The following is a 25,471-nucleotide window of genomic DNA, read 5'->3' as shown; positions in this document are numbered from 1 at the left end:
GATTATAGTGGTTCTCAATATCGCCTGAGCTTGGAAGTTTCAAAAAAATACATGAATGGGGCACCTGGCTGGCTCACTGGGTGGAGCATGTGGCTCTTGATCTCCAGGTTGTGAGTTGGAGCCCATATTGGGCATAGAGATTACTTAAAAATAAAATCTTAAAAAAAAAAAAATACATGGATGCATGAATACCATACCTAAATTCTGATTTAATAGGTCTGGAGTGCTTCTTGTGCATTTTTGAGCTTCTTTAGTGATTCTGAAGCACGCTCAAGGTTGAGAATGACTCACCTAGCATAAGCACTGTTTTAGCAGAAAGCTGTAATGCTAAAGTTTACGTGACTCTTTACTTTTCTACTTTCTTATACCTAAGGATGACAGAAAAATTCTAGATTGTGACTGTGGCTGTTGACGCATGGATGTATACATTTGTCAAAACTCATTGAACTGTAAACCTTATTTTTTATTTTATTTTGAAGTTTATTTATTTTGAGAGAGACAGAGACAGTGCCAGTGCAGGAGGAGCAGAAAGAGACAGAGAATCCCAAGCAGGCTCCACACTGCCAGTGCAGAGCCCAACAGGGGACTCAGTCCCATGAACCTGAGATCATTACTTGAGCCAAAATCAAGAGTCAGGTGCTTAACCGACTGAGCCACCCAGCCACCCTTATTTTATTTTAATTTATTTTTCAGAGAGAGCGCACACAGGGAAGGGCAGAGAGAGGAAGACAGAGGATCTGAAGCAGGCTCCACATTGACAGCAGAGAGCTTGATGTGGGGCTCCAAGTCACAACCTGTGAGATCAGAAGCAGACACGACCGACTGAGCCACCCAAGCACCCCGGAACTGTAAACTTCAAACTTGCATATTTAGGTGCACCTGGGTGGCTCAGTCCATTAAGCATCCGACTCTTGGTTTCAGCAGGTATTCCAGCCACTCTACATTGCTTGTATGTGGGTAACAAGTGTGGGTTTCAGTCTAGGAAAAACAGAAAACCACTAGTGACTTAAACATGGAAACCCTGAGAAAGGGTCAGATCCTGGATGTATTTGAGGCAGCTCTCCAAACACTAACTGATAAAGTGGACGTGAACTGTGAGGGAAAGGAAGGCATAAAGAGGACTTTCAGGAGGTGCCTAGGTGGCTCAGTCGGTTAAGTGTCCAACTCTTGATACCGGCTCAGGTCATGATCTCACACTTGGATGGAGTCCCATGATGGGCTCTGCATGAACATGGAACCTGCTTGGGATTCTCTCCTCCCCTCCTCTCTCAAAATAAAAATTTAAAAAAAAGAGGACTCTCGGGTTTTGAACAGAACTACTGTGGGTCGTGGTGAACTTACAGAAACAAGAAAGGCATGGAAGCAGATTTGGCAGGGGAAGGAGAGGAAATCAGTGGATCTGCTACAGTAACATATTGTTGGAGATGCCTACTAGACATCCAGGAGGTAATGGCCACATTAGGGGATACATGAGTGTAGAGTTCAAGGGAGAAATAGAGGTTGTCTGAGAGATAGGGGTCATAAGCATTTAATAATGGGGTATTTGAAGCCATGAAACTGGATGAGGCCATGCAGAAGTTAATGTTACAGCTGGAACAGATTTTTTAAATCATATACTTGAATTTCTTGATTTTAAGTGAGAAAACGGAGACTCAGGAAACAAACTTAATCCTAGGTCACTAATCTTTTTGGAATCTAAACTGGAACCAGAACCCATGCATCTGATACCCAGCCCAGAGCTCTTTTCAAGATAATGCATTTCTAAATCCCCTTTAAGAGAATATAATCATGTGACAATTCTGATGGCCTTTTTAAGTTCACAATATGTTTACGTTAAGTTCAAAGCAATTCTATGTCCCAGAAAAAATTCTTTTAACTATTAGGACAGGTAAAAGAAGTAATTACAGTCCAGTATGTCTCCAATACATCACTTTTAACAAAATGCCCTGGCTTCCCAAACAGATTTTGATTCTAAGTTCATTTTTTTAAGTATCGTAAGTAAGAGTTTTAAGTAATCTCTACACCCAACATGGGGCTTGAACTCACAACCCCAAGACCATGAGTCACATGTTCCTCTGACTGAGCCAGCCAGGCACACCTAATTAACCAGCTCTAAGTGTCTCATAACCCTCTTATTGTTTTTAGGACCAATGGTGGTGACACACATCCATTTATACAACTAATCTGGTCGAAGATGTCACTTTTCCATCTAGTTTTTACTCATATACATTTCGAGTCCTTGAAATTTCTGAAGTAAAAAATTCTTCATGATTCCCAACACTAAGAAACTACCATTTCTGTTTGACACTACTCAACAAACTTAAGCAAATAGTAAGGGAGATGCCAACTGGCTGAATAAAAAAAATGGCACTAACAGACACAGACATCTTATAGCCAACTCTTCCCTCTGAAATAAATTTGATAATGATCTATAATTATTAAAGCTTGGCATGTGTCAACCGACTGAATGGGGCTTTTTTTTTTTTTTTTTAAAGACACAAAAGAAGTTAACACGTACAATTGAAGACCACTAGTGTCTTCCTAGGGATTGGGAGGAAGATGACAAATCCGAGGATGCTTTTTAATCTTCTTGATTCTAGATTCATTATGGAATCAGGAAGAACATGTGCTCATCATCTTATCCTAAGTCAGGGGATACACTTAAATTACTATACTTATTCTCTATTATTCTAGTTCAAAGTAAAATGACAAAAAATGAAGACTTTGGGAGTAATGAAAAAAAAAAAGTGTATTTTTTAGCGGTGCCTGAGTCAGAGGGGCGTGCATCTCTTGATCTTGAAGTCATGAGCTCAAGCCCCACACTGGATATAGTGATTACTTAAATAAATAAAACTTTTTTTTTAAAAAAAAAGATATATATGCTTTTAATTAATATATATCCTTTCACAAGGATTAATCAAATAGACCATACAAAAATCTTTAAGGAAATGTGATAAGAAGCAAAATTAACACCTAATGTTTTATAACCTTCCAAATATGAGTTACCAAGTTAGTTAAAAGGGTATCTATGATAGTGGGTTGCATACCGCAGTCAATTTTCAAATTTCATTTTTATACATACTAATCATGCTGTTCTAGTTTGCTTTAAAACCTTAGTTGTAGAAAATGAAAACTCAAAAGTGAAAATTTCCAATTCTGAGTTTGGTAATAAAAAAATTTGCATAAGTAAAAATTAAAATAAATATCCTCATAAATACCTTCTAAGTTCACATGTATGAATGTTAATCACTTCATCTATTACTCCATATTTAGGCTGAAGTAAAAATTCAGATACTCAACAAGATAAAATTGGCTACCTTATTCAGCTCTTATAAGTTAAAACGTGCAGACTTAACATTAGACAATTCAGTTTCTTTCATTTTATTTTTAAGACAGCTCCATTTCTCAGGACAGAACAACACAAATACAAGTCGCAGCCTTTGGGGCTGGCTGAGACCGTGTGCATCTGCTCTCCTAAAAGCAGTAGCTCGGCTCCCAAAAGAGGAATTACAAATCTTAGAAGTTAGGGAAAGGTACAGACTAGGGATTCTAATCAAACAATAAAAGTCAATTAGTGACCATGGTAGTATATTCTTCACATCAGTATTAATACAAACTCAACACTTTTAAATCAGGGAACCTGCCATTCCATTCCTAATCAAATGATTTTACAACCCTATAAAGTAAAAGAATGACATAAAGGTGTAAACTGATTTGCCTCTTTTAGAGACACTGCAATATAGATGAGAAGTTGCTTTTTTATAAGCTTCTCCTTCTGTGTTCTCCAAGCTTCATGGTACTTCAGAGCCCCAGTAATTGAGGAGTTCATGACAAAAGATAAAAGTGAAAAAGTAGACACAGAGATCTGTGAAAACTTCTCCCATTTTACTATAGGTATCCATCGATCGATTTATCACTTCAGCAGGAATTCCAGATAATAGAAGTGCAGCTGTTAGTACTGTTGTCTTTATCTTCTTTTCACCCTGTACACAGAAAGACTTAAATAAATCTTACAGCTTTCAGAAGACTACTTAAGCTCTATACATACATGATCAGTGCTGCTATTTTTGCCGAAATGATTCAAAACTATTACTGAAGTTTCAATACATCAATCAGTAATATATCAACCAACATTTACTAAGCATATAATGTGTAAAGCATATAATGCCTATCACTAGGCAATAATGGGAAAGACGCCATTCATGCTATCAAAAGTGAAAAAAAAAAGCCTTAGAGGCAAGGCAAAAATAACAATTTAAGATATATACAACCGCACAAGACAAAAACAGGAAAAACATTACTACACAGGACATAAATAACTGCTAAATGAATGGCATGGATAATGTATAGCATAGTGGCTCAAAGAAGATAGAAATTAGTCCACGGTTATATGCATAAAGAAAGCACAGTGAAGATCTTATTTCAAAAGGAAGTAGAATTGGAAATTGAAAACAGGCCTTCAAGAATGAGCAAGATTTAGCTGGATAAAAATGAGAGGAGAAATCTCATTGTAAGATAAGTCTCACGACAACAAAAGCCTGAAGAGTGACAGCCATACTAAAGGACAGAGTTATTCGTGACAGAATCATCACAACATTCTGTAGAGCCCTATCTGCCTTGCAAAGGAATTCACACTTGTTACGCATGCAGTAGGATATCATGGAACATGTATCCCCTGATAAAATTTTCTCATCTAATTTTTAGATTCAAGGCTGAATTTTTTTTTTAAAGAGTACTATTATCCTTTTTTTTTAATCTTAATTTTTGAGAGAGAGAGTGAGAGAGAGAGAGAGAGGTCAGGGGAGGAGCAGAGAGAGAGGGAGACATAGAATTCGAAGCAGACTCCAGGCTCTGCACTGTCAGCACAAAGGCCAATGCAGGGCTCCAACTCACAAACCATGATATCATGACATGAGCCGAAGTCGGATGCTTAACCGACTGAGCCACCCAGGCGACCCAAGGCTGAATTTTTATTTATCAATTTGGTTATCAACAAACCCAGTCACATGATTAAAAAACTTTTTAAATATAAAAAGCAAAGGTTACCCAAGAGAAAATAGAGCCTATGTCTACAAAAGGATTCATAGACATTGTCAGCTGCTTTAGACATAATAACCAAAAATTGGAAACAAGATGACCATCAAGAGGAGATGAGATCAACAAATGCACACAGTCATACAATGGAATATTACTAAGAAAAAAAAAGGGGGTGTGGCTGGCCTGATACACTCAAAAACATGGATGAAACTCAAAATTATGCAGGATAAAAGAAGCCTTGCACAAAAAAGTATGTACAAGAATGATTCCATATATATGAAATACTAAAACAAGAGCAGCGGGCTGGCTCTTGATCTCGGGGTTTTGAGTTTGAGCCCCACGCTGGGTATAGAGATTACTTAAAAATAAAATACTTAGGGGCACCTGGGTGGCTCAGTCGGTTAAGCATCCGACTCTTGATCTCAGTGCAGGTCATGATCTCCTACTTCATAAGCTGGAGCCTCACAAAAGGCTCTGCACTGATGAGGCAGAGCCTGCTTGGGATTCTGTGTCTCTCTTCTCTCTGCCCCTTCCCCACTTGTGCGCACTCTCTCTCTCAAAATAAATAAACAAAAAAAAATTTTTTTAATAAATGAAATCTTAAAAAAAAAAGGAAAGAAAGAAGTACTAAAATAGGCAAAAACTAATCTATGGTGGGAAAAAAACCATCAGACCCTCTGGGTGTAAGGGGCTGAAAGCTGACTGAAAAGGGACACAGTGGAAATTCCTAACAGTCATGTTCTAAACCTTTAAAGGATTTGGGACTCACAGGCTGACAAAACTCACTAAATATTTGAGCATTTTACTGTGTGAAAATTTTACCTTAATGAAAACAAGAATAACCATAAACAACCACTGAATTGTAGTTAATGACACCTGACCAGAACATGTAGGGGTAAAGCATACTGATGTCAACATCTACAACATACTTTGAAACTCATCAAGGAAAAAAAAAAGATGGACTGAAAATGGATAAATTGCATAAATCATGATAATATAACAAAATGTTACTTGTAGAATTTAGGTAGTAAGTAGAAATGGGCGCTCACTGTACACTTCTTTAAACATTTCTGTTTAAAAACTGTTCCAGGGGCGCCTGGATGGCTCAGTCGGTTGAGCATCTGACTTCGGCTCAGGTCATGATCTCACAGCTTGTGAGTTCAAGCCTGGCATTGGGCTCTGCGCTGACAGCTCAGAGCCCGGAACCTGCTTCAGATTCTGTGTCTCCATCTCTCTCTGCCCCAAACCACTGACATTCTGTCTCTGTCTCTCTCAAAAATAAACATTAAAAAAAGAATTTTTTCTTAAGTGTTCCTACAAGGGGCACCTGGCTGGCTCAGTCAGTAGAGCATGTTATTCTGGATCTCGGGGTTGTAAATTCAAGCCCCATGCTGGGTGTAGAGGTTACTTAAAAATAAAATCTCTAAAAAAAAAAGGTGCCTGGGTGGCTCAGTTGGTTAAGCTCTTGGTTTTAGCTCACATCATGATCTCATGGTTCGTGGCTTTGGCCCTGTGACAGGCTCTGCGCTGGCAGCATGGAGCTTGCTTGGGATTTTCTGTCTCCCTCTCTCTCTGCCCTTCCCCCACTCACTTCTGTTCACATGCACTCTCTCTCTCAAAAATAAGTGATAAACATGTAAAAAAAAAAAAGGGAAGGAAGGAAGGGAGGGAGGGAGGGAGGGAGGGAGGGAGGGAGGGAGGAAGGAAGGAAGGAAGAGAGGAAAAGAAAATAAAATGAAAATGAAACAAAGGGGTACCTGGCTGGCTCAGCTGCTAATGCATGTGACTCTAGATCTCAGGGTGGTAAGTTCAACCCCATGTAGGTGTGGAGATTACTTTAAAAAATTGTTTTTTATCTTAAAAAGAAAAGTTACAGGGGCACCTGGGTGGCTCAGTTGGTTAAGTGTCCAACTCTTGATTTCAGGATCTCATGGTTTATGAGATCGAGCCTGGAGTCGGGCTCTGCACTGACAGCTTGGAGCTGCTTGGGATTCTCTTTCTCTCTCTCTCTCAAAATAAATACACTTAAAAAAAAAAAAAAAGACACATCCATAAAAAAATGTTTTGTTGAGAGAAAAGTACAAAGTATACAGTAATCTCCCTTCCTTTTCTCTCCCCCATTTACCTAGTAACCCCCACACATTCCTATCACAAATAACTGCTGTTAATAGTTTCATGTAATATTTTTCCAGAGTTTATGGGATTCCTGGCTGGCTCAGATTGTGCGAATCTTATGATCAGGGTTGTAGGTTTGAGCCCTATGCTGGGTATAGAGATTACTTAAAACTAAAATCTTTTTTTTTTTTTTTTTTAATTTTTTTTTTTTTTCAACGTTTATTTATTTTTGGGACAGAGAGAGGCAGAGCATGAACGGGGGAGGGGCAGAGAGAGAGGGAGACACAGAATCGGAAACAGGCTCCAGGCTCCGAGCCATCAGCCCAGAGCCCGACGCGGGGCTCGAACTCACGGACCGCGAGATCGTGACCTGGCTGAAGTCGGACGCTTAACCGACTGCGCCACCCAGGCGCCCCAAAACTAAAATCTTAAAAAAAAAAAAAAAAAAAAAAAAAATCACAAAACTTCCAGTTTCTTCACACATACACAAGCAAAATCAAATATATATTATTCTCCTTTTTATGAAAAAAGCAATATACTATAGATCCTATGCTGCATTTTGTTTTCTTCTTAGTATTTCTTGGCAAGCTTACTATTATCTATACATCAGAGCTTCATCATTCTGAATGGATATGCCATAATTTAGTGAGTCATTTTATTTTTTTTTTAATATTTAAAACATTTTTGGGGTGCTTGGGTGGTTCAGTCGGTTGAGCGACCAACTTCAGCTCAGGTCATGATCTCACAGTTTGTGAGTTCAAGCCCCGAGTCGGGCTCTGTGCTGACAACTCAGAGCCTGGAGCCTGCTTGGGATTCTGTGCCTCCCTCTCTCTCTGCCCCTCCCCCACTCATGTTCTGTCTCTCAGAAATAAACATTAAAAAAAAATTTTTTTTAAAGAACATTTTTATTTTAAGTAGACGCCACACCCAACATGAGGCTCAAACTCTCGGCCCAGAGATTAAGAGTCAGATACTCTATTGACAGAGCCAGCCAGGCGCCCCTAATAGGTCATTTATTAGTAGACATCTTCGTTGTTTCCAAACTTTGCTATTGTAAAACTATAATCAGTGTTTAAAGAATTAATTTCTAAACAGACACTTTAATTAATTACTTTTCTTGGGGGGGAGAGGTCAATAAATATACATCTATATAATCAAAAAAACTAAATAAATTTTAAAATAAAATAAAATTACATTTCTTTCTTCTCTCTCTTACTTTATATATATGGCCTATTTGACTCTTCATAAATATAAATGTTTCAAACCCCATTCAAAATACACATGAGGGGGTGCCTAGGTGGCTCAGTTGGTTAAGCTACCAACTTCCGCTCAGGGCATGATCTCGCATTTTGTTGAGTTCCAGCCCCAAGTCAGGCTCTGTACTGACAGCTCAGAGCCTGGAGTCTGCTTTGGATTCTGTGTGTGTGTCTCTCTCTCCCCCCCTCCCCCACTCATGCTCTGTCTCCCTCTCTCTCTCAAAAAATAAACACAAATAATAAATAATAATAACAAATAACTAAGCAAATGACCAAGTACCTGTTTTTCAGTAAAAAACTCATACAAAACTCAATCACATAAGTGAGGTTATTTTCTCCACCACTCAAGTCCCATAAAACTGTGTATACATTTGTAAGTAAGCCAACTAGGTAAACATGAACACTCTACATGATTCTGTAATGCAGTTTTGGCCAACTATTTCTTGAAAATACCAGGCCCTTGACATTAAGATAAACAGCACTGCTGTTAAGCATCTAGAAAGGAGCACAGTAAGATAAATGGCCCACTCTTAAAATTAATTTCCTTTATTACAGACAATGCATCACTACATTCACTAAGTAATTAAACTCAATACTTTCTCAGACAAGTACTATTCAAATTCTGTAGTTAAGTTTTTCCACCAGTCTATGGTAGATCGACATATTTGTAAAATATGATAAAAATGTTATGGCAATTTCAAATTGCTAACAAGTTTCTAATCACTCCCTCCTGAACTTAACTCATTATAAATAGAAATGAAAGTTTTAAGATCAGCATTGGTGGGACAATGACACTCTTAGTAACACTGATTCAGACCATGAGTATGACTAATTTTTTTTAAGCTCTTAGAATTATCTAATCATTAATCGGTCTAAACACATCACCCCAATTTAGAAAAAATTTTAATTTACCTTAGGAAAGTATTTGTATAGTCCCATGTATGCAAGTTGTAAAGTAAGAAACGGAGCAAATATGGACTGTGAAGACAGAAGATAAAGTTATGTATTTCCAACATTATCATTCAAATCACAACAAATCAAACTAGACTAACAGCAGCTGTAAAATTCCAAGCAAAAACATGGTAAAAAAAAAAAAAAAAAAAACCCAACAACTTAATTTTAGTGGCTGAGAGCAGTCTTGTTTCTGCAGAAGGGTGAAAAAACTAAAGGGACTAGATTTCCTTATTATAAAACTTATAATTAAGTTTATAAATAAGTTTATAATTAAGCTTATAATTAAGTCCTTATTAAAAAACATGCTTCTCAAGTCACATTATTTTGATGTCCCCCAAAATGTCTTCTCTCACAAAAATTTACTCTTTAAATGATTTAGAGTATTCAATGGTGATAGATGTCTAACACATTATGCAGTAACATCTCTCTCACCAAGAAGTAACTAACTGACAATTTCGAAGCACACATAAAGGCCCAGTACTCAAAAGATAACATGCATTCCCAGACTCTGGGGCAAGAAGTTGACTTATTAACTCTATCTCTGGCATCGAAATGACAAGCTATTCTTGTTATAGATAAAATGGCATGGTTTTCTTGCTTCTCACACAATATAATCAGAAAGATCAAAACAATAATTAATTTACATTTATTCCTAAACGTAAAAATATTATGGAGTGAACAAGCAAACAAACATCACCAGATGGAAGTACTTAGAAATAGCAGCTGAAAATCTCATAGCAAAAAAAACCCAGAAAACCAAAAAAACCTCACACAAAAATGAGGCATAAAAATAGGACCTAACTTTCAAATCATAAAAACACAGAGCCCTCTCAATAAGAGAAAGCAGCTACACATCTCACTAAATGCTGAAAGCTAGGACAATTTAACATCAGAAAAAAGTCTGTACAACAGATTCTCACTTAAGAAAAAATGCATAAAACTGCCTTTAAGAAAGGTTTTTGCCGAGTAACCTAAACTTTCATAATCTGAAAAATTTGCTTATGTACCTGGTACCTGGTAGATATTCTTTAAATGTCTAGTGAATGGAAATACTTCGAAGAGCAAGACACTAAACTATGAGCTATGGCTTTCTTCAATTCTCCTGGCACGTTCTGGTAAAATAAAGACGAACTGCCATTATGATGATACTACCACATTATAAAATGCTGAGGTGCTTTCTGAACGACAGGAAAATTATGTGGTTCAGGATTATATTAAATTAAAGCTCCTGTTCAGGACCACAGCAACTGCATTTTAAGGTTTCAAATTATTTGAAGAGTGGTAATTAATCTATAGTACATGTAGATACTTTACCCTTTGGCTTTGGAAAGCAACTGCCCAGCTGTCACTTAGCGATGTGACCTTGGGCAAATGACTTAACCCCTGAGGCTTCATTCCTTCATCTATAAAACAGAGTTCAATGATACCTAGTTCAGGAGGATGAGGTTAAATGAATTAATACATGTAAAGCACTTAGAATGCTGCCTAGAATACAGAAAGAGTTAAGCAATTATTACTGGGCTCTGTATTTAATCAGGACATTTCATCTATATCTAGGTGAACAGCAGTTTATACTATATCCCCAAACAGCCACATGAATCTGGTAAACAGTAATATTGGCAATCAGTCCCACAGATTAATAGTCCTCATCACATAACCAATTTGCATTTTCCATTATGTTTCTTACCAAGTACTTGCAAACAAAAGCTCTGACTCCAAAGGCAAGAAGAGCACATCCCACCAATCTAAATATTCGAAAAGAGTCAAATTCTTCCGCTGTATTTCCATCTTCTTGATTGGGTTTCTCACTAATCAGCTGTTTCCGTAGCTTCATTGCTTCTTCAAATCTGGAGAGGTACTGTTCGAGGCCATGGCGAGAACCCCTCTGGACAGTGTCTGCTGTCAGGTCCCCTCTATTCCGCTGCCGGAGCTCAAGGTTTACATCATTACTGCACTCAGGTGGTTTAATGAAAGAGTCCAACCTGTCTCCCAGCTGAGTCCCCTTTACCTCGGCCACATCGCTTTGCTGGTCAGTAGTTCCTGTACCAACAGAATCGCCCAGCACTACTCGCTTTGAAACTGAAGGGATGGTGAGAGAGTTCAGTTTGTCACTGTCCTGCTTTGATTTTGTTTGACCTTCTTCTTCTGAGAAGAGAAATTTAGAAGCCTTATGTAGTGTATACTGGCAAACACCTTTCACGTTAAGATTAAAAAATATGCTGCTACTGGTAGAACTCTGCAGTCTCTGAATCTAAATACTGGTTCCACATGAAAAAATAAACTAGTTCCTTCCTCTACACGCTCAAAATACATCACTCCAGAAGAGTTTTCCTGCAAAGGACATAATCCAAATTTGGGGAGTAGAAGACTAGCAGACAAATTGGGAAAGATGGTCATGGATGAAGCAAGCCAAAAAGACCAGGTTTTCATGGATAATGTATCCCAGAAGTATGACTGCACTGCCTGCTCTAGCCTATCTGGTTAAAAATATAAAATGATTAAAGCTCTTTAAAACCTGTATTTTAATATTACAATTCTGAATCCAGAGTCCTGTCAGCATAGGGTGTGGCATATCCTACAGCTACTGTTTACGTAATCCTCCCACTGTAGTGCTGGAGCCATTAGTAGGTACTTAAGCAGTTTTAGGATGCTTTTCGGGTTTAAATACAAAATAAAGCCTTTAGTGACAGAATGTTCAAAGCAAAAGAACAAAATACAGAATGTACCTCGAGAAGGATAACAAATACATGTCTTGAGAAAGAATAAATACCCTGCTTTTAATTATTAAAGGGAGAAATGTGTTTTCTAGCTGCTGTTCTAGATGAATTTGAAAAAGCGCTTCTTACCTTTCCTACTAGTTCTGGCTGCAAACCTGTGAACTATCTAAAAGTTCAGAGCTGTCTATCTAAAGCCCCGCAGAAATCACAAAGATTTAAGTAGCTTGCGAACAGTGACTAAGCGTCAATTACTACAGGCACTGAATGGAAACTTAGAGAACACTAGCTCATATTAAGTGTTCCATAAATAATCACATGAAAAAAAATTTTTAGGAACTCACTGTACATGCATTGGGGGAGAAATTAGGAACTCTCTTTAGGGTTAAATGCAGTTCCTGACATCAATCTCAGCACACTAAGAGAGAAGACCTCTGGTGGGCACGACCCACTTGTTAGGGTACAAAGAATGGTCGCTCCAAATTTATTCTCCTGTTGTTGAAAGCCTGCAGATGACAGTGTTGAGGACACTGAACACAGACACTACGATATGACCGTAAGGGTCCTAGATCCACGTAGGAAGGACTAGGGGGGCAGTTCAGTAAGCACAAGCTCCCCTGTGCCGACAGAGTAACAGCGAAAAGCAAAAGAAGGAAGATAGATACTAGGGAAGGCACTAGAAGGGAAAGCATCTGGAACGGAAAGAAAGCCAAGTATTCTTCCTGAAGAGCACAAGAGAGCAATGTAACCGGGGCGGAAAATGTGCGCCCTTCAAAAGAGGGGAGGGCGTGGGGAAAGAAGGGGAACAAGGGGCTGTCTAGCATAACTGGGCAGAGGGCACCATGCCATAGGGCTCAGGAGCCAAGGTTTCACAACCTGGGGCGGGAACAGGGAAAATCTGAGAGCGAAACCTACGGAAAACTGAAGACAGGTACTAGAAACGTCCAGAGATTAAGAAGTGAGAACTTGAGACATCACCTAAAAAGCAGGGACAGAGGGGAGGTCAGAGAGCAGAGCTTTGTCAAAAAGATCAGCCGGGCGTTGGAGAGAAAGCAAGAACGATCCTCAAGACTCAAAGAGGTGGGCGGGAGCTGAAGGGAGATGGGAGGTTCTCACCTGCGCCACTCCCGGGCCTGTGAAAGCCCATGATCCGGTTGATGCGCTGTTCCGAGTTCATAAGCAGCTTCCTCCGCCGCAGCTCGGCCCGACGCTGGGAAGCCGACAGGCCTGAGCCCGCTGGAGCCCCCGGCCGGTCCCCGCTATCTGTCGCTACGGTCACAGCCTCCATCTTCCCCTCCAAAGGTAGGGAAGGATGAAGGTGGTACTGCAGGTAGCAGAGGCAGCGCAGATGACTTCAGGCCAGGCCGCAGGGCGCGAGCCCCCCCCCCTCCCCCACCTCCCCCGCCGTAGGCCCGCCCCTCCAGAACGCCAAGCCGGAGAGGCTGGCTAAGCATGCGCGCCACCCGACCGGACAAAGCGCGAGTCTCGCGCCACCATTTTGAATGAGGGCAGAGTGGGCCGCCCTAGTTCTTCCTGCCTGTTTTAACTACAAATGTTCCTCTCCTCCGTCCACAGGGTTCTCTGATCTTCACGAGGACATGAAGAAAAGCGAACCCCCAAACTAACGAGCGGTAAAGGAGTACAGATGAGGCCCAGACGTAGCTTAGGCTTGTGCCCAAAAGCAAAATGGAGGTTGCTGCGGCAGGCACTTGTTTCCAATGACCTTCTGCGACCTCGCTTATAGATTACGGAAATACGTAACTCGAGGAGCGACGCTTTGGGGAGAGTTGCTTTTAGGTTTTGTTTTTGTGGCTGAGACTTTCTCCTTAATGGTCTTTTTTCCCCAAGTATATACCTGTCGTGTTCCAGGCCTTGTTCACATCTTCCTTCAAGGCTTACCTAGTGATGCTTGTCCTGTCCATTCTGTTTAAATTGCCACCCTTCTCAACACTCCGTAACGTTCTCCTTATTGTTTTTTCTTAACACTTGTAACCGATTCGCAAGATAAATGTGTTTACTTTGTTTATGTCTGTTTCTCACCAGCTAGAATGTAGGCTCCAGCATTGTATATTGTTCGCAACTGCAACTCCTGGAACAATGTGAGCGCTCAGCGGGGCCCACTTACCTTAAAGCAGTGTTGAGGTCCACAATAGTATTAGGAGCCTGAGAAAATGTTTTAATTTTAATTTATTTTAAAGTCAGAAGAAAAGCATAATAATTAATATATAATAATCTGACCTGGATTATAGTCATCCTTTGCTAACACAGTCCTAAAATACGATTTAATAATGCCTGTATGGAGGAAGGAGCCCATGAAAGAAAAGTGTGTAGGGCATACAAAAGTCATAACGCAGCCCTGCATTTGGTATGCAACTGTTAATCATAAAGATAAAGTGAATGAGTAAAAGAACGAAGGAATCGAATCATCCGTCAACGCTTGCTGAGGAGGCCTTGTGGCCAATTCACACCTGAGGCTCCAGAGGGTGAGGCTATCTAGTGGGTCCCCTGCAATGAAACCAGAATGAGTCAAACTCATAGTCAAAATTAGGAAGCAGGTGAAATCCTCCCTAAACAGAAAGTAATGAAATACTGTATTTAACCATTAGTCACCTGACTCTGTTCCAAACAGATAAGAAGTTTAAGAAAAAAAGTGTAAAAAAAAATCTAACAATTTATCTTTTGGATTCAATAACATGAGGAGCTGAGGTATAAACACGGATTTTGGGGTGTTTGGACAGCTGAGTGGGTTAAGCATGGGACTCTTTTGGTTTTTGTTTGCTTGTTTTTTGAGAGAGAGCGCAAGCACTCAAGCCGGGAAGATAAGAGAAAGAAGGAGACAGAAACTGGAAACTGAAGCAGATTCCAGGCTCTTGAACTGTCAGCAGAGAGCCCAACACAGGGCTCAAACTCAGGAAGCACAAAATCATGACCCGAGCCAAAGTTCTAGGCTTAACCAACTGAGCCACCCAGGTGCCCTAGGACTCTTGCTTTCAGCTCAAGTTGTGATCTCATGGTTCTGGAGATTGAACCCCCTCCTTGGGCTCTGTGCTCACTTCGCAAAGCCTGCCTGGGATTCTCTCTGTCCCTCTCTGCCCCTCCCCTGCTGGCATCCATGCTCTCTTTCTCTCTCAAAATAAATAAACATTTACTTATTTGTTTGTTTGTTTGTTTAGAAATAGGGGTGCCTGGGTGGCTTAGTCAGTTGAGCATCTGACTTCAGCTCAGGTCATGATCTTGCGGTTCAAGAGTTCAAGCCTCACATTGGGCTCAGTGCTGTCAGCGTAGAACCTGCTTCAGATCCTCTGCTCACCCCCTCTCTTTGCCCCTCCCCCACTCACACTCTCTCAAAAATAAATAAACATTAAAAAATAAAAATATAAATAAATGCAGATGTTCTCCCTTGATGGAATGAAAGCTAAGTCCCAAGGACATGCCCTGGTTAATAATTATAAAGCATTAGAAACGGTTCCCCTGCCTTTGTGTACAGACCTATATCTGAGTCCCCAATAGTGTCTTTAAAAAATTCTAAAACCGAAGTAATTGTTAAGTATAATAAATGTGCAGAACTTAATGAAGTATAGTTCTGATAAATTGAAACCAAATACAATTCTAGGATAAACAATATTTTTTTCACTTAAGAAGGCCTATAGAAAGCCAAATAAAAAATTTGTCTCCTTAGATGCATGATGGCCCCTTTAGTTAGATAAGAATTAGAAATGTGAAGATTTTATGTCACATACTTTCTCATTCCTGAGGAACCATTTATCTATGGGTTTCTGCAGTTTATTTATTAAACTTCCTAGTACTTGCCAGTGGTATAAGTGATTCTTTGACAAATGATGTGCGTACTTAAGATTTTTTTTATTTATTCTTGAGACAGAGAGAGAGTGGGGGAAGGGCAGAGAGCAAGGGAGACAGAATGCCAAGCAGGCTCCTTGCTGTCAGTGCAGAGCCTGACATGGAGGTTGAACTCAGGAATGCAGAGATCATGACCCGAGCTGAAATCAAAAGTCGGAAACAGGGTACCTAGATGGCTCAGTGCCTGGGTGGCTCAGCCAGTTAAGCTTCTGACTTCAGCTCAGGTCATGAGTTCAAGCCCCACATTGGGCTCTCTGCTGTCAGGGCAGAGCCCCTTTGGATCCTTCTTCCTCTCTCTGCCCCTCCTATTTCATGCCCTCTCTCTCAGAAATGAATTTTTAAAATGTTAAAAAAAAAAAAAAGAATGGGACACTTAACTGACTGAGCCACCCAGGTGCCTCACATACTTAAGATTCTTATATTAATTTCTATCTCCCTCACTATGGACTTTACAAGGGCAAATCCATTCTTTAAAACTTTGCCATTTTGGGCACTTTGGGTGACTGGGTTAAGCGTCTGCCTTGATTTTTTTCAGTGTTTGTGGATTGCAGCCCCATGTCGGGCTCTGTGCTGACAGCAAAGAGCCTGCTTGGGACTCTGTCTCTCCCTCTCTCTGCCCCTCCTCCCACAATACATAAATTAACTTTAAAAAACTTACCACTTTGCCACAAATCTAGCACTGACAGCACTAGATTACACTTACGTGAATAGTTGCAGAAATTTTTCTTTTAGGGGAAGTGTCAAAAGAAGGCATTTTAAAAAAATTTTTTTAATCTTTATTTATTTTTGAGAGAGTGTGTGTGTGTGTGTGTGTGTCTGTGTGTGTGTGACCGGGGGAGGAACAGAGAGGGAGACACAGAATCTGAAGCAGGCTCCAGGCTCTGAGCTGTCAGCACAGAGCCCAGTGTGGGGCTCGAACTCAAAAACCGAGAGTTCATGACCTGAGCTGAAGTCAGATGCTTAACCGACTGAGCCACCCAAGTGCCCCAAAACATGGCATTTTCAATGAGTCTTATGTATAATTTTTATTTGATGCTCGAAGCATTGTTTAGGCAGGCTACTAATAATACTTGATTGATAAAATGTAGATACACAGCTGAAAAGATTGAGTCATAAGTGATAAAACTGGAATTCAGTTTCCGGGGGATAAATTTAGGCAGTAAGTTGATCCTTGGACTCCTCTCCACTCCACACAGAAATAACAGCTAAAAATGTCAAGGGAGAAAAACAAATAACTAGACTCAAAAACAAGAGAAACAGCAGACCAAAACGCAGCATTGCAGAGCTAACATTGGGCCTGGTGGGCAGCAGGTCCATGAGCAGGCAACAGTAGCACATTCTATGGGCTAAAAAGCACTGGAAGTGCTCCACATAAAAAACACATAGGGACAAATAGGACTCACTGCTTGAGGTAAGCTTTCCCTCCAAAAATTATTCAAAATATCATTTGCTATTGACCCACATAGCCTTGAACTTGAGCTTTTAAGTTCAGCAGAAGAGAGGACAACTAGTCTTCCCATTGCTGGTGGGCGATAGCCCCAAATCATTGCAGGACACTACCATGACCCCTAGTCTTGGGGAAGGGGCCAGAAAATTCAACTAAAAAACCCCTTAGATGGGCAGGAAGGGATGGAGAACTTGGACAGAGATAAGCTAAAACAAAAACAAAAATTCTCCCACTCCAGTAACCTACAAACTCAAATTCTAACAAACATGAATAAATACTACATTTAAATTCTGCCAGCCAGGGGCATCTGGGTGGCTCAGTCAGTTACATGTCCAACTCGATCTTGGCTCAGATCGCGATCTCACAGTTTGAAGGTCTGAGCCCCATGTTGGGCTCTGTGCTGATAGTGCAGAACCTTTTTCGGATTATCTCCCTCTCTTTTTGCTCCTCCTCTGCTCTCTCTCACTCTCTCTCAAAATACATGAATTGATGAAAAAAAATAAATTCTGCCAACCAAATAAAAAATTGGAATTTGTGGGGGGTGAGGGTATAGGTGAAATAGGTGATGGGGACAAGGAGTGCACTTGTTGAGGGGCACCTGGCTGGCTCAGTCGGAAGAACACGCGACTCTCGATCTTGGGGTCTTGAGATGAAGCTCCACACGGGGGGTAGAGATTACTTAAAAAAATACTAATGAAAGCACTGGGTGATGTATGTAATTGTTGAATCACTGTATGGTGCACCTGAAACTAATATTATACTGTATGTTAAATAACTGGAATTAAAACTTAAAAAATTGCGAATTTCCCCAGAAAGAATTTTATAGAACAGTCTGAATACATTACTGAGCAAAAACAGGAAGAAACCAAACAAAACCAGACGGGTAATAAAAAAATTAATCTTAGAAATGAAAAATACAGGTATGCAGATATAATATTCATGAGATGAGATGAAAAGTCCAACCTGGACATAGTCAAAAGAGGAATTAGTGAAAAGATACATCTCGTATGAATTCTGAAGTAAAAAAGAATAGAGAAAATGACAAGCATATTTTTAAAAGAAAATAGCTTTATATGTCAATCATACCTCAATTAAAGAAATAAATAGAGAATTTTCCATAAATCAAGATATACAAAGATTTTCAAATTAAAATGTGCTCTGAAAAATTAGCAAGATAAACAATACACTCAGAGTCGCCAAACTGAGGAATATTAAGGATAAAAGAAAAATCATGAAAGCTAACATTATCTTCAAAGTAACAATTAGATTGACAGTAGGCATCTTACTGATAACCAAAGGATCCAGAAGTCAATGGAGTAGTACTTGAAACCTGTCAAGAATTAAAAAAAAAAAACAACACCAACTTTAAATCTATGAAGAGTGAGCATCAAGAATTAAGTTTATGACCACTCTATAATTTCTTTTTTAGTTTTTATTTATTTTTGAGAGAGACAGAGACAGAGCAAGCAGGGTAGGGGCAGAAATAGAGTGGGACACAGAATTTGAAACAGGCTCCAGGCTCTCATGACCTGAGCTGAGACTGGTCACTTAACCAACTGAGACACCCAGGTGCCCCTGGCTTATGACCACTGTAACACCAGATTAGATTCAAACCACTTTCAGCCATAGCCTTCCAATGACTTGGGTGTACAACATAACACAATTCAGTAACTGGCAAGTTATCCATATCCCTTTAAATGACGAGTCACTATATATAAGCTTTTTCAATAACTTTATTGAATAGCCAAATTGATAAGTTAGCACATTTCAAACGATTATTTGCATGGGTTACAAATGACTTTTTTTTTTTTACAGGAATAAAACAGTGAAAATTACAAACTGTAAAAAGGAAGACAAATCTTGTCTCTAATATTTAAGAGATGCAAGATTTAACACAGCACATTGAAGATCAATACATATGTGAATTTGAGAACAAGAATTTAATGTTACAATATTATACACTACTTTACAAAATTAAAATTTCTATAGAAGGATTTTATTTGGAATAGTTAACAAAATCTTGAAATCACATTTGATGGTCCCCTAGATAATAGCTGTTATGCATCTTTAATTAGAAGAAATAAATCTTTAATTCTAATTATTGTAAAACAGTCTGTTAGACTCAATACATTACATTAAATTAAAACAATGAAATATATGCAAACTAAAATGGTACAGCTTGAGCGAATATTAGTATGTCACGTACAGAAATGTTATTTTAAAAATCCTAGAAATTAGAAAAATAGAGTACTTTTTGTGGTAGAATTGCCATGCTCAGATTTAAATACCAAGATTGCCCTTGTCTGTTACTTTAGTAGTTGTAGATCTGTAGAAAATTCAAGGATCTTTCATAATTTACAACTACAATAAAAAAAATATGGCATAGTGTAAATATTAGTTGCTTTACATCAAAAAGTAATACAAGATGAGATAGCAGGTACTGCTCTACTGCCAAAAAAAAAAAAAAATCAAACACATTCAGTACAGCAAAAAATAATTGCTTAATATCAATATCTCCAAAAGGCTCATTCATTCCCTCATTATCCAGAGAACAAATATTGTGAATCTTAACTAAAGTTATGTTTTTATGACCTGCCTATTATAAAATTATTCTGGATTGCACATATTACACACTATCTAAAATAATTTTTAAAGTAAAATTTAAAAAGTAAATTTGTGAAATATACTAACAAAGCATGTGGCAATAACAAGTCATACCCACTTAGGGATGAAATGAGGCACAAGGAAGATTACTGTCCCTAGAAGCACTAACTTTTCCCTCTGGAAGATTCTTCACTACTCTTAAGAAAGGACCTACAAATACCAACATTTACAATTCACATTAAGAAGAGAATTTTAGTTATTTTAAGAAACATCAGTGCACAAGGATGACTGTTTCTTGAAAAGAGGGGAAAATATAAATTTATCATAATTTGCTACAACATGAAACTTGCTTCCTAATACATGAAGCAGTTTTTAAGAAAATTTCCAGTTCAATGTACCACTTGCATATTGAAGATAAACCTTAATACTGCTTAAGGGAGAGGATATTTTTATAAAACCCAATTACTCTGATCCAGCAGGCAAGCCGTAGTATATACTCTAATGGGGACCTGCTTCTTCCCTATCCCTTTAACTGAGTTAAAGTCAGCTCATACTGATGTAAACCTGAAAGTTACTATTTCATTGGTGATCAGGAGACCAAGATTGTAAACACATTTTTCTAACCCATTGAAACAAAGAAACAAAAATCTTTTCATCAAGTATTACACATGAAGAACTTTTAAGAGGTTCATACAAGACAAGGTGAATCAGTGAAAAATGGGCCAAATCTTTTAAAGACATCCTATCACAGCACTTTAAATATACAAATGTATAATTTACCTATTTGTAAACAAAATTCACTTAATGGTTTTGACTATAATATTTCTCTGGCTCAATCAAAAAAGCAGTCTCTTGAGCACGTTGAGAAATCAAGTTTCTACCATAACTTCAATGTAGTGAATTTGTGTAATCTTAATATCCACCAAATCAAACAGCAGCATTCATGCTTTTAATAAGTTTTAATATCCAAGAATAAATATCTTACGAGCGGCTTCCAATTTAATTAAACTCCTTAGAAAAATGTTACTTAAGCATTTGAGACAGAATTTTTAAAAACCTTTAATTTCTTTTAATTCATCATTTCACCAATATAACACTTCTATTATACATCAGAGCAGAAATGTACCAAACAAAGCCTACTTAAAGGATCAAGACAACCAAAGTTTCTCATCTCCCTATTATCATTGTCAGTTTCAGTGTATTTATGAAGACAGCTGATTCTTTTCACTGCAGAATAGGATAGTGTGTCCACCCAAGTCTTCTGCAGTCAAATCGGAAAACCACTTAATTATAGATTTCACTTCAAAGTGACTTTGTTCTTCAAGCATAGAGAATACTGACAGATTTTAAAGCCTGACTGTATTATTTCATATTTTTTTTCTCAAACTAGACTGGAGTTAGTTCAGTCTAGTTTTAGTTAACATGATGATCCTTTTTCTTCCTTTAAAAAAAAAAAAACCAGGTGTGGGGATGGGTTCTAGTTCTATGTAGTATTTACTTCTGAAAAATTTTTTTGATGTTAAAAAGATCATTATCAATGGATTTATAATGTCCCTGCAACACTTAGTCTTGTGAAGTTTTAAATGTAGCAGCCAAAATTTCAGGAAAAAATGAGAAAAATGTATTTGAAACACAGAAGTCTTTATTTTACAAAATTTACTTTACCTCTGCAATATTGTCTCATCTTATTTCAATCCACAACAACTCAAACATTATTGGCAGCAAAGGAAAAAAGTATCCAATCAAATATACGTAGATATATTTTGATTTGAAAAATACAGTATTTCAGAGTTGCATGTTTGATTCTCTGCTGTGGTCCTTTATTTGCTATAGTTGGTTGAAATCACAGTGAGAACATATAATCATCACATTAGTCCACAAACCTAATAGAAAAGGAAGGTATTACACATTCTCAGGTGTTCGGCATTATCATGAATTTCCTTAAAAATAAGTCAAATATCTTCATTTGTTCATTTATTTACTTGTTGTTGTATATGCAAGAGGAATTCATAATATGATAATGCAGATTCTGTTCTGTCTTCTACCATGTTTTGAAGGAAGTTTGCTTTCATTGGACTCTCATCCCTTAGGAACAAAAGACAAAAATATATACATTAGATAAAATGTAATAGTAAAATAAACAGTGGATTTGTCGTGAGGCTTTTAACACACTTTTTTAAAAAATATATTTATTTTAAAGAGTGAGAGCACGAGTGGGGGAGGGGCAGAGAGCCCAATGTGGGGCTCGAACTCACGAGCCTGAGCTCAGGATTCAGGTCCTGAGATCGTGACCTGAGCTGAAGTCAGAGACTTAACCAACTTAACCAACTGAAACACCCAGGTGCCTCTTAACATACTTTTTACTAGTAACTGGATATAAAGTATAATTTAGTAATATTTATTGAAAATCCTTTTTCTTTTCTAAAGGGTTTGTGTAAGCAATAGGTCACATTTAACTATGATTCAAGACAGGTCCTTGCAAAGCTAAACACATTGTTTCACTATTAGTAAATGAAAAATTCAACTTACCTTATCACATAAAGTATGGGGAAAAATGGTCTCTGCTCTCTAAGCCAAGAGATGAATGCTATTATTCTGGCAGATTCTGGTGTATCAAGCTCCGGAAGGTCTGTCTATTAAACAAAAATCAGCAATATACAGTTTACCTGAGTCATATATCTAATGCATCTCAAAGTTTATCATGTATATGAATCACCTGTGCTGAACTGCACATATTGATTTAGGAAGTCTCAGGGAAGGGGTCTGGGAGTGTGTATACCACAATTTTCTAGTAGGAGCTAGGCAAACTTCTTTTTTTTTTCTTTTTTGTATTTTCATTTATTTTTTTTTTAATTTACATCCAAGTGAGTTAGCATATAGTGCAACAATGATTTCAGGAGTAGATTCCTTAATGGCCCTTATCCATTTAGCCCATCCCCCCTCCTACAACACCTCCAGTAGCCCTCTGTTTGTTCTCCATATTTAAGAATCTTTTATGTTTTGTCCCCCTCCCTGTTTTTATATTATTTTTGCTTCCCTTCCCTTATGTTCATCTGTTGTGTCTCTTAAAAGTCCTCATATGAGTGAAGTCATATGATAGCTGTCTTTCTCCAAATGGCTAATTTCGCTTAGCATAATACCCTCTAGTTCCATCCACGTAGTTGCAAATGGCAAGATGTCATTCTTTTTGGTTGCCGAGTAATACTCCATTGTATAGATATACCACATCTTCTTTATCCATTCATCCATCCATGGACATTTGGGCTCTTTCCATACTTTGGCTATTGTCAATAGTGCTGCTATAAACATTGGGGTGCATGTGCCCCTTCGAAACAGCACACCTGTATCTCTTGGATACATACCTAGTAGTGCAATTGCTAGGTTGTAGGGTAGTTCTAATTTTAATTTTTTGAGGAAACTCCATACTGTTTTCCAGAGTGGCTGCATCAGCTTGCATTGCCACCAACAATGCAAAGAGATCCTCTTTCTCCTCATCCTCGCCAACATCTGTTGTTGCCTGAGTTGTTGATGTTAGCCATTCTGACAGGTGTGAGGTGGTATCTCATTGTGGTTTTGATTTGTATTTCCCTAATGATGAGTGATGTTGAGCATTTTTTCACGTGTCGGTTGGCCATCTGGATGTCTTCTTTGGAGAAGTGTCTATTCATGTCTTTTGCCCATTTCTTCACTCGATTATTTGTTTTTTGGGTGTTGAGTTTGAGAAGTTCTTTACGGATTTTGGATACTAACCCTTTATCTAATAATGTTGTTTGCAAGTATCTTTTCCCATTCCGTCGGTTGCCTTTTCGTCTTGCTGATTGTTTCCTTTGTGGTGTAGGAGCTTTTTATTTTGATGAGGTCCCAATAGTTCATGTTTGCTTTTGTGTCCCTTGCCTCCAGAGATGTGTTGAGTAAGAAGTTGCTGAGGCTGAGGTCAAAGAGGTTTTTGCCTGCTTTCTCCTCGAGGATTTTGATGGCTTCCTGCCTTACATTTAGGTCTTTCATCCATTTTGAGTTTATTTTCGTGTATGGTGTAAGAAAGTGGTCCAGGTTCATTTTTCTGCATGTCACTGTCCAGTTTTCCCAGCACCATTTGCTGAAGAGAATGTCTTTATTCCACTGGATATTCTTTCCTGCTTTGTCAAAGATGAGCCATACGTTTGTGGGTCCATTTCTGGGTTCTCTATTCTGTTCCATTGATCTGAGGGTCTGTTTTTGTGCCAGTACCATACTGTCTTGATGATTACAGCTTTCTAATACAGCTTGAAGTCCAGGATTGTGATGCTTCCTGCTTTGGTTTTCTTTTCAAAGATTGTTTTCGCTATTTGGGGTCTTTTCTGGTTCCACAAACTTTTTTTAATGTTTGTTTATTTTTTGAGAGAGAGAGACAGAGTCTAAACTGGGGAGGGGCAGAGAGAGAGGTACACACAGAATCCGAAGCAGGCTCCAGGTTTTGAGCTGTCAGCACAGAGTCTGATGTGGGGCTTTAACTCACAAACCGTGAGATCATGTCCTGAGCTGAATTGGATGCTTAACTGACTGAGCACCCAGGCTCCCCTAGGGGTACACAAACTTCTTAAAGGGTCAGACAATAAATACTTTTGGCTTGCAGGTCATTTGGTCTCTTTTGCAATACACAACCCTACCAATGTTCCACTAAGTAGCCACACACCATACATAAGTGAATGGACATAGCTATGTTCCAGTAAAACAAAAACAGGTGGCAGGCCCTCTTCGGCACACTTTATTGAGTCCTGATCCAGAAGAACATCCTACCTCCTCTCTTCATTTTATTATGGCATCTAGAATTAATTGATTCATTCAGGAGTTATTACAAATATGAAAATTTTTTTTGTCAATGTTTTTTCTTTTTTTTTTTTTAATTGTGCCACCCAGGTGCCCCAATTTCTTATCTCATTACCTAAAATGCCTAGTCAACCAGAGCAGTAATTTTAAAGCCTGAAAGCTAGAGCTTATCCCAGCATTAATTCTGAGAGATATTATCTTTTGTTTTTTTTAATGTTTATTTATTTTTGAGAGAGAGCGCAACAGGGGAGGGGCAGAGAGAAAGGGGGGCAGAGGATTTGAAGCAGGCTCCGTGCTATCAGCACAGAACCCAATGTGGCACTCAAATTCTCAAATCTCAAGATCATGACCTGAGCCGACGTCAGACACTTAACTGACTGAGCCACCTAGGCGCCCCAGATAGGTCTTTTAAATACATGAATCTCCCGATGACTTCTGTGAATGGAGTTAAACCCATAAATATGAAAAAGTACTGACATAAAATACATATTCCAAAGTTGGGACAAACAGATAGTAGGGTCTGAAAAATATGACACTAAATAATACCATGTTATAATTAATTCTAACTTTAAAACTGAAACTTATCCAAATGCTTTATAGCTTAACAAATGCTTTCTCATGGATCATTTCAGTTACTCCTCCATAGGCAACAATATTCTTACTTTATGGATAAGGCTGTT

The 25,471-nt window shown here is 38.5% G+C and overlaps 2 protein-coding genes across 3 annotated transcripts in view; both read right to left on the bottom strand.

The window, feature by feature from the left end:
- Nucleotides 1–3,365: 3,365 nt before the first annotated feature.
- Nucleotides 3,366–13,462, bottom strand: CAMLG (calcium modulating ligand). Its single transcript, XM_047875954.1, has 4 exons — nucleotides 13,193–13,462; nucleotides 11,050–11,507; nucleotides 9,321–9,386; nucleotides 3,366–3,983 (listed from the first exon to the last, which is right to left on the bottom strand). Exons 1-4 carry the CDS (start codon nucleotides 13,362–13,364, stop codon nucleotides 3,792–3,794), a joined length of 888 nt encoding a protein of 295 aa, XP_047731910.1. The 5' UTR covers nucleotides 13,365–13,462; the 3' UTR covers nucleotides 3,366–3,791.
- Nucleotides 13,463–19,096: 5,634 nt separating this feature from the next.
- The window catches only part of SEC24A (SEC24 homolog A, COPII coat complex component), a 73,826-nt gene continuing 67,451 nt past the window's right edge, over nucleotides 19,097–25,471 (bottom strand). For both annotated transcript variants that reach the window (XM_047846008.1, XM_047846085.1), the window contains exons 22-23: nucleotides 22,515–22,618; nucleotides 19,097–22,070 (exon numbers count right to left, since the gene is read on the bottom strand). In XM_047846008.1, the coding sequence (XP_047701964.1) occupies nucleotides 21,956–22,070; nucleotides 22,515–22,618 (219 nt within the window). In that variant the 3' untranslated portion in view covers nucleotides 19,097–21,955. The remainder of the gene's footprint in view (nucleotides 22,071–22,514; nucleotides 22,619–25,471) is intronic.

The sequence above is a fragment of the Prionailurus viverrinus genome, chromosome A1, assembly GCF_022837055.1.
Source record: "Prionailurus viverrinus isolate Anna chromosome A1, UM_Priviv_1.0, whole genome shotgun sequence".
Taxonomy (NCBI): Eukaryota; Metazoa; Chordata; class Mammalia; order Carnivora; family Felidae; genus Prionailurus; species Prionailurus viverrinus.
This window is presented reverse-complemented; position numbering and strand designations above follow the sequence as displayed.

Bases quoted from the DNA above. Each gene is read 5' to 3' on its own strand.
- CAMLG (XM_047875954.1), bottom strand. From the start codon at position 13,364: ATGGAGGCTGTGACCGTAGCGACAGATAGCGGGGACCGGCCGGGGGCT. The intron at 11,508-13,192 runs GTGAGAACCTCC...TTCTCTTCTCAG, and splicing joins CAGGCCCGGGAGTGGCGCAG to AAGAAGAAGGTCAAACAAAA. The intron at 9,387-11,049 runs GTAAGAAACATA...CTGTCTTCACAG, and splicing joins CTTTTGTTTGCAAGTACTTG to TCCATATTTGCTCCGTTTCT.